The sequence below is a fragment of the Sceloporus undulatus genome, chromosome 4 (genome assembly GCF_019175285.1).
Source record: "Sceloporus undulatus isolate JIND9_A2432 ecotype Alabama chromosome 4, SceUnd_v1.1, whole genome shotgun sequence".
Lineage (NCBI taxonomy): Eukaryota > Metazoa > Chordata > Lepidosauria > Squamata > Phrynosomatidae > Sceloporus > Sceloporus undulatus.
The window spans coordinates 202,097,563-202,109,430 of NC_056525.1; the positions used below are offsets into that span (position 1 = coordinate 202,097,563).

The 11,868-nt window shown below is 38.7% G+C and overlaps 1 protein-coding gene across 2 annotated transcripts in view; it reads left to right on the forward strand.

Moving 5' to 3' along the window:
* Positions 1–11,868, forward strand: part of RAB2A (RAB2A, member RAS oncogene family) — a 105,252-nt gene that overhangs the window by 91,204 nt on the left and 2,180 nt on the right. For both annotated transcript variants that reach the window (XM_042463424.1, XM_042463425.1), the window contains exon 6: positions 7,954–8,022. In XM_042463424.1, the coding sequence (XP_042319358.1) occupies positions 7,954–8,022 (69 nt within the window). The remainder of the gene's footprint in view (positions 1–7,953; positions 8,023–11,868) is intronic.

The window sequence follows — 11,868 nt, forward strand, 5'->3', positions numbered from 1 at the left end:
TAATGTATGTATTAAAATTTTATATTCCTGCATTCTTACTGAAATAATCTGCAGTGGATAAATACTAAGAGGCCATACGTCAATGTTTGGCATGGAAAAGGTTTAATCCCTGAAGTCCCCATGTAGAATTAGGCCCATGTCTGCACTGCAGAAATAATCCAGTTTGACATTGCTTTAAGTGCCATGGCTCAGCACTGTGGAATTCTGTTACTTGTAATTTTTGTGAAATATTTAGCCTTCTCTGTCAGAACGCTTTGGTACTCCAAAAAAAGCAGGATTCCATAGCACTGAACCATGGCAGTCAAAATAATGTCAAACAGCATTATTTCTGTAGTGTGAATACAGACCAAGAAAGAATCCTGCCTGAAAACTTGAAGAGCTGCTAACAGTCAGTGTCATCAGTACTCTGTGAAATGGGCCATTGGTCTATGATTTATATAAGGCAGCTTCCCATGTTCCTAAGTACCAGCACAATAAAAACAACCTTTATAATAATGTTGCTGTAAAGAGAGGTTGAAGGCTGTTTTCTTCTGTGAACCGCCTTGGGTCCCACTCTGGGAGAAAGGCGGCATGTAAATAAATTAAAATAAATTAATATCATGTCCTTTCTTATTAGGGCTTGTATCTACTGAAAAACAGATTTGATTCTGTTAAAAATAAAATCAAATGTGTATAATCATCTGTTGTCCTCAGGCAGAGGTCTGAATATTCAAAACCTTTCTCTTTCTTATGCAAAAGAGGGCATTCTTTCCTCTTGGCATAAGGAATTGGATTCCAACAGAGTCTCTTAACTGGAAGTTGGGGCAGCATTTTTCTTTGAGTCTTCATTCTACCTGCAGACCTCAATACGCTTCACACGCTGTTCACTCCCAACGTGTGGAAGTAGATTTTGGGGGTACATAGAAGATTGTGGGAGGAGCACAGAAACTTGTCTCCTACCTTCTGCACATGAAATAATCAAACTTTCTGAGTTTCATTTGTAAAACCCTGGATAAGTATTTTGTGGCATTTGGCGTGACTTCCATCCTGTTTTTTAAAAGCTGAGGTCAGGTGTGTGGGTTTTTGTCATCAGGGGGAGCGGTAAAAAGAGACAGGACATAGCATACACCTGTAGGCCACACTTTCCTCACCTCTTTTCTAAATGCTGCTTCATGGTTTCCATTTTCTATAAGAGTACTTCTGAATAGTTGTTTAAGTCATTGTTTGTCAGGCTATGTGATGTGGTAGATGAGAACACCCCCCCCCCCCCGGCCGCCGGTATGTCAGGGATAAGTACAGTAGTCCCTTCCCTTATGCAGGGGATCTGTTCCAGATAAGGGAAATTCCGCATAGGCTCAAGCCCCATTAAAGCTCGCGGTAGCGTGGCGGCACACCATTATTCTTTCCAGCACGTGGCGCCATTTCTTCTGGCCTGTCTTCCAGCGTATGCTGGAAGACGCATAAGGCGCGCCCGCATATAACCGTATAGCCATTGTACCATGTTTGTGCCGTATTATTATCAAATTTGTATTGTGGCTTGGAAACTCACTGTGGACCAGCTGTTGATGGCTCATAAGCTGGTGTTTGTCGACAAACCACCATTTAGTGTAGTGCTGGTCTACGTTATGTTTAAACTAATGTTTAAGAATTTGATATACATAATTTTGCAAGCCAATTCCAATAAGTATTGTAATGTAGCCTTCTGTGTGCTAAATATCAAATAATTTATTTGTTTGATTCTTATCATAACATAATTTGAAGATCATTTTGTACTTAATGGAACTAGCCCCATAAGTGTGCTGTAGTGTGGAGTTATGGTTGGAGTTCTCAGTTACTGTAACATATTAGGCCATTGCAATAATTGGTATATTCTTATTTGTGGTCTCTGTGACTTACACAAATGGGTTGTCCTCCACTTGCACACTGCCTCTTGTAAATTATTAGAAGCAAATGTTTAACACACACATACACCCATGCATACTTACATACATATGTATGTTCTCATACATGCACCTATGCATACATTCATATGTATGTACATTTGGATGCATGTACCCATATATATGTGTGTGTGTGTGTATCAAATTTTGAAGACTGCAAATCAATTCAGAGTTGGCTAAATGCCAATTTTTGAGCTCCACTGCTCATTCAAAAAACCTACTCACTTCCTAAGTGCCTTGTGAATCTGCAATGATTAATTCTTCTCATTATTTTGCTGCAAATTCTCATGACCCTCTGTGATGATTCGATCACCCACTTAGAGTTTATGCATATTCATATCTTTCTACTCATGGCTGCAGTTGTTCAAGTCTCCTTCATTGGCTGTGGTATGCACTTGGTGCAGTAATTGAGCTGCAGTAGATTGATTACTCTAGGGAGCTGTAAGGCCTTTAAAGGTGAAAACATATCAGTCCTGTTAATTAGGAAACAAAGCTCTGGTGGCAAGTTCAGCAGTCAAATGCTTCTAGTGTAGAAATTAGGAAAGGTATGATTTGTTCCCCTCCATGAACCCTGTTTACTTTTTAATATTTGAATTAGATTTGTGACCAGGCATGGGAAATGTGAGGAGACGATCGCATTTGTATGACAGTAAAACCTTGGCACAACAGTAGAGCTTGATTTGTAATATTGGCTGTCCTCCTGTCCTCAAAGTCTTACATGACATACTGTTTTTGAAGCTCCTCCAGTAATGTTAAAATAGAAGAACACCACCAGTTTATGTGTCAAACAGTACACATGTGGTTTGTTTCACAGAACCTTTCATGATTTCCTGTGTGGTATATTTCTAGTCTTCAGCAGTCAACATTCTGTCATTCTCAAGGTCATTTTTTATTTTGTTACAAATTCTGAAAACTGTCACATTCAGGAAAGTATTTTTTAAAGGAGAAAAAATCTTAGACTTTTTTATTGAAGATAATTCCATTGTCATATTGTTTCCTTCAAAAACAAAACTAATTTAGCAAAGTCATCCTCAGAAGACTGAAATGTTAAAATAATAAGAAAGAGAAGCCTGTATTGGTTGGGAAGGTGGGAATTGTAGTTCAGCAACATATGAGTTGATACCAGTGTTCCTGATTTAATTTATGGGAGGGGTGTGAAATCTGAGATCCACTTGTCTGAGTAATAATGTGTGATTTAAGAGTCTGAGAAACCTATGTGATCTGGTAAAATGGGACATAAGATTCCCATGCTTCAGTGAATGTTAAGATGAAGAGTTGCATTACTAACATAAGAAGAGCAGACAAAAATGTTATCTAGTCCAGCATTCTGTTTACTAAATTTGGAAAGATTATGGTGTAGAGAGCCAGTGTGGTGTATTGGTTTCAGTTGGGACTGTGACTCTGGAGGCCAGGGTTCGAATTCAGGCCTGGTCATGTAAACCCACTGGGTGACACTGGCAAGTCACACTCTTTCAGCCTCAGAGGATGGCAATGGCAACGCCTCTTGGAAGAAACTTGCCAAGAAAACCCTATGATAGGTTTGCCTTAGGGTTGCCATAAGTCAGAAACAATTTTAGGGCACACAGCAACAATAATTTTAATGTAAATAGCTCCACCCCCCCCCCCCCCCGGTCAATCACTGTAACAGCTACAATGATTATTATTTTTAAGGTAAATTTGCCTTCCCATTTCTCTAAAGTAACTAGTTTAATTTTTTTAAAAAAATGCTAGTGTGCTGGCTTGTGACAGAAAGCACAGTCTCCTGTACACCTCATTGTCACCCTAATACCCACAACAAAGAGCAAGGCATATACAAGTTCTAGAAGATTTATCTTCCTTATTGCCAGGGCTTGTTCTCATAATACCTAACCAGATTCTAAGGGCCAAAACACATTGCAGAAATAATCTAGTTTGAGACCACTGTAACTGCCCTGGCTAAACACTATGAAATTATGGGAACTGTAGGGGTTTGGTTGGTTTTTTGTTTTGTTTGTTTGTTTTAGAAATTTAGCCTTATCTGTCAGAGAGGTCTGGTGTCTCAATAAGCTACAGTTCCCAGAATTCTCTAGCACTGAGCCAGAGCAGTTAAAGCAGTCACAAACTGAGTTATTTCTGCAGTGTGTTTTGGCTCAAATATGGTCTCACAATTTGTGGTGTATCCACAGATTCATTACATGAAGCCATATTTCACAAAAGTATCATTCTTATTAGTCCCTTATTTACTTTCATACTATGTAACAATTTCTCTAAAGCCATAGCTCCTGTAATCTATGATTTCCAACAACTAGCAATTTCCATTTGAGCAGCAGTAATGAGAAAAACAATCACATTTTTATCTTTTACGTGTCTGTTTTCTTTAGAATGAATGGAGGACAATAAAAGTCCAGGGCACTATCTAATATCTTCTTTATTAATTATTGTAATTTGCTTTAAAACAATAAACCAGAAAGAGTTTACTGTAGGGCAGTCTAGCTGCATATGGGTGTATGTTCCAGTAACTCAACACACTCTCCAGAAATTTGATGATGTATTGCTTCCTAATCTTCATCATTTTAAGTGGGATAAGATACTATTTATGGACAATATTTAAGGCATTTTTTCCAGTTAATGGGGATCGGGATTTAAAAGAAGGTGATGACCACATATTATTCCAATCTTTTTCTGAAATTATAATTCCCAGATCTGATTCCCAGGCCATTTTAAAATTAAATGCATCTCCATAGGTGTGCACAATTAAACAGTTACAAATGGTTGAGGCTAAGCCTTTAGTTTGATGCTCAGGATTTTCATATATTTCCTCAAATACAGTTGGGAGTCTTAGAACATATCCTTTGGTCATTAATTTAGCTGCAAAAGAAGAAACTGGATAAAAATGAACCCAGTTAACTGTCAGTAGCTCTAAATCTCTAATTCATCCTTTATTCACTCTCAGTCTTTAATTGTATATCTTTACATTTTTGGAACTGTTGGAATTTATCTAATTATTGAAAGAGCGGATATAGGAGAAAGGGACATGTTGGTGAGGGATCAGGTGATACACCCAACTAAAAAATTGTCAGCCAGTATATTAAATTGGGACAAAGGCCAACTACTGGTGAAGTCTGTGTAAAAATCACCAGCTACAGCCAAAACAATGTACACAGAAGAGTATAAAAACAAAACCCTCAGCTATTTGTATTGGTAATGCACTGACCACTTTTCACACTTAAAGGAAATGCTCATAAACAGTTGATTCATCCAAAGTCCTGGAGGTTTTTATCTTCAGCTATAATATGTACTATATAAAACAGCATACATATGTATATACACATGCCCCTCCATATTCGCTAGGATTAGAGGCACAAGACCCCCGTGAATATGGGAAAACTGCAAATAACAAAAACACTCATATTTTTACCTGAGAAGTTACCTCTCTAGGAATCTCTAGGTCCTCCAGTGCAACTCTGTGGTCAACATCTGCCAGACATTGACCATAGAACTGCACTGAAGCAGCTACAAATGCCTAATGGAGTGTTCTCCCTAGGAATCTCTAAGTCTTTCCATGTGACTTTCAGTTAAAGTTGACCATAGAGTTGCACTGGAGGACCTAGATATTCCTAGAGAGACCATATTAATCAAATCCGCAAATATCAAAGCCGCAAATATGGAGGGATGAGCGTACACTCCTCTCTGACTTTCAATCAGCGTCAATGTCTGCTTCATATCTACAAACAAAGTAGCTCACAGCAATAAACTGCTGCTCCAACAATAGCTCACAACCAACCAAACCTTCCAACTGTCATCTGGAGCTGACATGTGACCACTCTCCTGGTCCACTAATATAGAATCTTGGTTGTGAGTCATCAGTCAGTCAGTCAAAATATTTTTCTGTTGTTTTAAAGGCATATTACACTGACATAATTATAGATGTACAGTGGGCTCTTATCCATGGGCTTGCTATCTGTGGATTTGAGCTTCCTCCGGCAAGTAGCTGCACACCTGTTGTGCCACCATAGGAAACAATGGGACTTGATATCCCACATTTTTTCTTACCTGTGGCGGCATCTGGAATCACTTCCCCACAGATATGAAGGGACCACTATATTGCTGGAACCTGAAGTCCTCTCTCCTTATGTTATCATCATGACAGAAGAGTAAAAGGAAATGAGGTCCCTGGTAATAGCCCCTGAAGAAGGCCAACTGGTGACAAGGTCAAAACATGTTAGGCTTTTTAAGATAATAAAGTTTTTGGACCATCAACAGCATGTGCCATCTCATTTCCTTCTACTCTTCTACTGTGAGTACGTGCTTTCTAATTTTTGTTCTGTTATCATCATGTCACCTTTGTTACTGGAAAACAGAAGTGATTGCAAGTAATTAGCAACCTGTAACCAGTTACTTTCAGGTAATGCTATTTATATGCAGGCCTATGGGAGACTTGCATACAGGACACTATTGTAATAGCATGCTCCTGCTTGTGTTCCTCAACCACTGATATATAGAGGCATACTGGCCAAACACTGGGGGTAGCTATCACAGTTAATAGCCATTGGTAACCTAACACTCCATAAATGTGTCTCATCCCCTTTTAAATCCATCCAGGTTGGTGACCATCAGTACCCCCTGCAGATTGTTTAGATTGTGAGTTATAAATATGTCCTTTTATCTTCCCTGTATCTTGCATCCTTCCAAAATAGATAAACAAACCCTCATCTATTTTCATGTGTAATTTTACATTGCTTTAATATGATTCCTCGGCTAAAAGCCCCAAGCACTGCAAACTTATGAGAAAGTTTTAATCTAGTGCCTTAACTATTTTGGTTGTCTTTACCCTGTCACCTTCTTTCCAGTTGTATTGCATTTTTAATATGTGGTAATCAAAACTGTACTTATTATTCCAAATGTGATTGCACCATATATCTGTACAGGCTGTGTGATATTGGCAGTTTTAGTTTTGATCCATTTCCAAATGATCCACATCATAGAATCTGCTTTTTTTTCTAGCAGCAGCTCAACCCAGGCCCCTAGATCATTTTTCTGTACCAAATTCTACACAAAATCAATTAGCAGTGATACTGCTTCAATATGCTTTTAAAGCAATAAAATGTAAAATCCTATTTGATCTTCCTGTGGGGCAGAGTACTTCATACTGAACAAATTCCTGGAAGGGCTTGACTAAGGGCATTCTTGTGAAAATGTATCCCATGTCAAGAAAAACATGAGAGGTTTTTTCTAGTCCTACATCTAAAAGAAACATTTTCTTTTTACATGGCTTTGATACAAGACATAGTTAGTTACTGCAGCAACCTGAAGTTTTAGTTACATTATTTCAGGATGACACCATGGGAGTTAACTTGAATAAATATGCAACATTAACATACAAAGCGTTACCATTTCAGAACCAAGAACTTTCAGGTTGTTATAACACATCTGGTTGTAAGTTCTTTCCATTGGACATCCAGATATCCTGTATTAAAGGGGCAAAACTGGGATCTGTAATAAGACAATACAGTATACCTTAGTCCTCTAGTAGTATTTTGTGCAGGACTCTCCTTAACCTAGATCTTGAGCCACTTGGTAATAATTTTATAAAGTAATAAGGAGGAGGAAAAGGGGGAAATGGTTTTTAGATTGATCTTTAGATTTCTAATTACAAAATTCCAGGGAAGTCACTGTTAAGATGATGCTTTCTTTGTTTGTGGGATAAAAGCCATGACAGACAGAAACTATTTTGTCCAGTGGTGAAAGTAGCTCTAGTGGAGAAAGCGGTGCCATCTCTGATAGCAGTGATACAGTTGGCCAACCAGAAACTGTTTTAGAGGTTACTGTGACCTCTTGAATGACTCTTGTCTTAGCATTAGAAGAAGATTGGCCAGCTTCAGATCACTGAAGCATTGCTCAAATGGGAGATTAATCTTGAAATGACCATTGGGGAATAAAAGGCAAGATGTCTTTGTGGAGTTCTAGGTGAACAGTCCAATTGCAGATACTTGGGGGGCAGCCTTAACCTGTCCATAATATTGGACTTCTTACACTTTTCAATTTACTTTTTCAGGCATTTATTAATACAGCAAAGGAAATCTATGAGAAAATACAGGAAGGGGTCTTTGACATTAATAATGAGGTAAGCTTTTCAAATGGTTAGAATGCTACCTGTAAGTATAAAACACATTTACAGAAAATTAATGCATAAGAGACAAAATAATTACTTCAGACTGAAATCAGCTTTTGTGCTAGTTTTGGTATATAAACCCTATCCCGAGCTCTTACTATGCGTATACTACATTTTTATGTACTTGCTTTTAGTATTACAATTGAAATTATTGTATGTCTCCATCAAGCATAAAACCTCTAAAGAGAAAAGTCCACACAAATTCATTTCTCTGTGTGGTATCATGAGCTTTCAGAAGCAGGTTTTACTGCTGTAAAATGACAGTGGTAACTTGTCTACTGTACAGGAACTGTCCACTGTGACAGAAAAAGATACTGCAGATACCAAAATCCGCAGTTGCTCAAGTCCCATTATCCTCAATGGTGGCGCAGCCATGTGGCTACCATTGGGGACCAGGGAGACTGCATAGCGCTGAGTGTTTGGAGCCAGCTCAGACTAGTCTGCCAATTATGGTAGTGATAACTTATTCACAGTCGTCCATGCATTGCTGTGTGGGGCTGTCCTTGAAGTCAACTTGTAAACTACAGCTAGTGCAAAATGCAACGGCTAAACTGTTGACTGGAACATCATACAGTGCACCTGCGTCATACACAGGCGTGCCTTATGCAGCTTCTAGCATATGATGGAAGCTGCGCCGGAAGGAGTAGTGCCATTGAAAAAGATAATGGCGCATGCACGCTGCCCCTGGCACAAGCCCCATTCCCTTGAATGGGGCTTGAGCATCCACATTTTTCCCTTACACAGGGGTCTGGAACGGCTCCCCCGCATAAGGGAACGGACAACTGTACAAAACTCATATAACATCAGTTTTAAATTAATTGCACTGGCTGCCAATACATTTCTGGTCTGAATTCACAGTGCTAGTAATGATATTTAGAACCCTAGATGATTTGGGACCTTGGTACTTGAAGGCGCACCTCTCCAAATATGCATGTTTCCAAATAATTTAAAACTATTATAGCATGTTTGTTTATATTTTAATTTGTTAATTGTTTAATATGCTTTTAACCATTTAAAATTATCTTTAGTACAGTCCGTCCTTCCCTTATGTGGGGGATCCATTCTGGACACCCCCCCTCGCATAAGGAGAATGCCACATAGGCTCGAGACCCATTTAAATGAATGGGGCTCGTGCGCGCGGTGGCGTGTGCCATTACCCCTTATGGGGTGCGTCACCCCTTTTCCCAGCACAGCTTTCAGCATATGCTGAAAGTTGCGTAAGGCTCACCCACATATTATGCAGGCACACCATTTTTACACTGTTTTAAATTTATTGAACTGGTTTTATTGTACACCACTCTGAAATCTTTGGATAAAGGGCAGAATCCCCCCCCCCCATGTGTGTGTACATGTGTGTAGATTTTATTAAAAGTGCTGCTACTATTAACTTTCAATTTTTATTGTTGTTGACTAATTTTTTTAAAAAAATAATTGTTATTAAACAATTACTACCATTAGTGCTTCCAAATCTGCCTTATTTGTGGAGCACAACGTTTGAATAAAGCTGTTAAATTAAAAAAAAAAGTGCTGCTACTATTGCACCTTTTTTACGGGCAAGTTAAATTAGCTAGCATTAAGTTTTTTGGATAGGGTTTTACCATATTGGTTCAAGAAGATGAATTGTAGTTTTGTCTTTTAGCCTTTTTGGGGATGGCCCATAGCTATAATAAAATATAATATCAGGGTTCTACTCTTAACAGAGTACTTATTTTCTTAAGAAGCCTTCAGTTTCTAGAGACAGTGAGGCCAGTCTTTCTACTGACACTCTGCAATCAGGTAAAAATGAGAGCATGTGGTATCAGCTACGTACTGATGACTCCACAGTACACACCTCTTATTTAGCATCTTACCTAAATAGAGCCCTAAGAACACCATGAACTGGCCAAGAGATACAGTATCATCAATCCCCATCCCATTGAGACAACCCAAGATACTGCTTTCTATGGCAGGAATGAGCAACTTTTAGAGTAAGCTGGTCAGTTTTTGCTCCCACAGTAATCCAGATTACTCCCCCAGCAAACATTTTGCCAAAATAAACATTTGGGGGCCATATTTTCAGTGTCCATTTTTGTATATTTTCTATTGTTGATTGTGTATTTTATCAATTTTACCAGAGCTGCATTTTACCAATTTTAGCTCATTTCCCAAAATGCTGGGAATGGGGAGCATCAAGAGTGTCTGGTCCCCACCATGCTCTGTGGTATCGTATCTGGCTGTAAATTGCCAGAGAACCAACAGTGTTGCATTCTTGGTATCCCTAGTACAAGTACTTTGCTAGAGCAACAAAAACAGTTTCCATTCCAAAATGAGACTTGTAGCCAAGCTGAAAAACTCCCAAATAGTTTCTTCTAGAAATCTCTGAAGCTCTGAGCTCCTGGTTTTTCCAACAGGAATTCTTTTCCTGAATAGCTTTGTAGGGAAAGGCCATAATGCTGTAGGATTAGGATTTGGTTGTCTCAAAATTGTTCTTCCATTTTCCTTATCCTCCAACTCCTGGGAACTTGGTAAGACAAAAATGAGCAACTTTGACAGGTCTAGGGTTTAATTTTGCCCCTCTGTTGCTGTAAGTCGGAAATGACTTGTGAAGGCACACAACAACAACACAGTCCACATCACATCCAAAACCATTTTGTAGGACTTTTTTGTACAATTGGAATTGACTGGAAGTTCATTTGCAGTTTTTTTTTTAAATACTGTTTTATACTAAAGGAGAGCTTTAGAAGAGAAGCATTGTTCCTGGTGGCCTTAATGAACAGCAGTTCCCCCTTATTTGAAGGGGAAAAATTATCCCCTCCTTTTGTGCAAAGAGGATTCAAAAACAGGTGGGGGCTGTATGCAGCCAGTGGACCATGTGTTGCTCTCCATTAATGTAAGAAATTGGGGGGGGGGATTACTCTTTGTTCAGGCAGAAAACTAAGATCAGTTCTGCTTATTACTTTTTGATAGGTTTATTTTTGCAAGAAGATATTAGTTTTCCCTAGTGAATACTTACTTGATTATGCCCTGTTTTATTTATTTATTTGATGGAGATAGTCTGAAACTCAGATTTTGTCCTAATATTTCTTGATTAACATATTTGAACTATAGAAGTAATGTGGAATCTTCTTGTGAAAAAGTGACTGAAGTAACCAAATAAATATATTTAAATTAAAGCCCAAGGTGCATAGCATCTTTGGAAAACTAAACTTTGTTAAAGACTACAGTGTCACAAGTTGCACTCATTATTTTCATAAGAGAGCATTGGTGGCTCATAGCTTCCCTTGTCGACTAGTGTATCTGTTTTAGATTTTAGCTGACATTTTATTGAAACCTACTCCTGGTTTTGGTCTGAGCCCTAACTCCTAAATAGATCCTGCACCTTAATATCTGAAGTAAAACCCACAGTAGATTCACTGCCCAACTGGCAGCCATTGTAAACAAGCAGATAAGTTTAACATTTCCCCTGCTTATGTAGGGCATCTTGCTTCTGAGCTACTTTTTAAGTTTCTGAAGAGCTGCAGGCCCCTGGATGCATGTAAACAGCGCTGCATGTCCCATGTAAGGCCAGCATAGAAGGAAGAATTATAGGCCTTGCTTTGTTTAGAATGGCTCCTCCTGAACTTGACCAAGCTCATGTAATAATGTTAAATGGGCTATTATTTAGTAAGCAGTAGATAGCCTTATATATTGGACGGTAATCATGGCCGCTAAGCCCTGCTAATATCTGTCTAGTTTCATACAGAATCTGACTGCTTTACTGTTCCTTATGGAGATTTGATTGCAGTTTGCTGTCAGGAGCCAACCGTGCATGCTATTTAC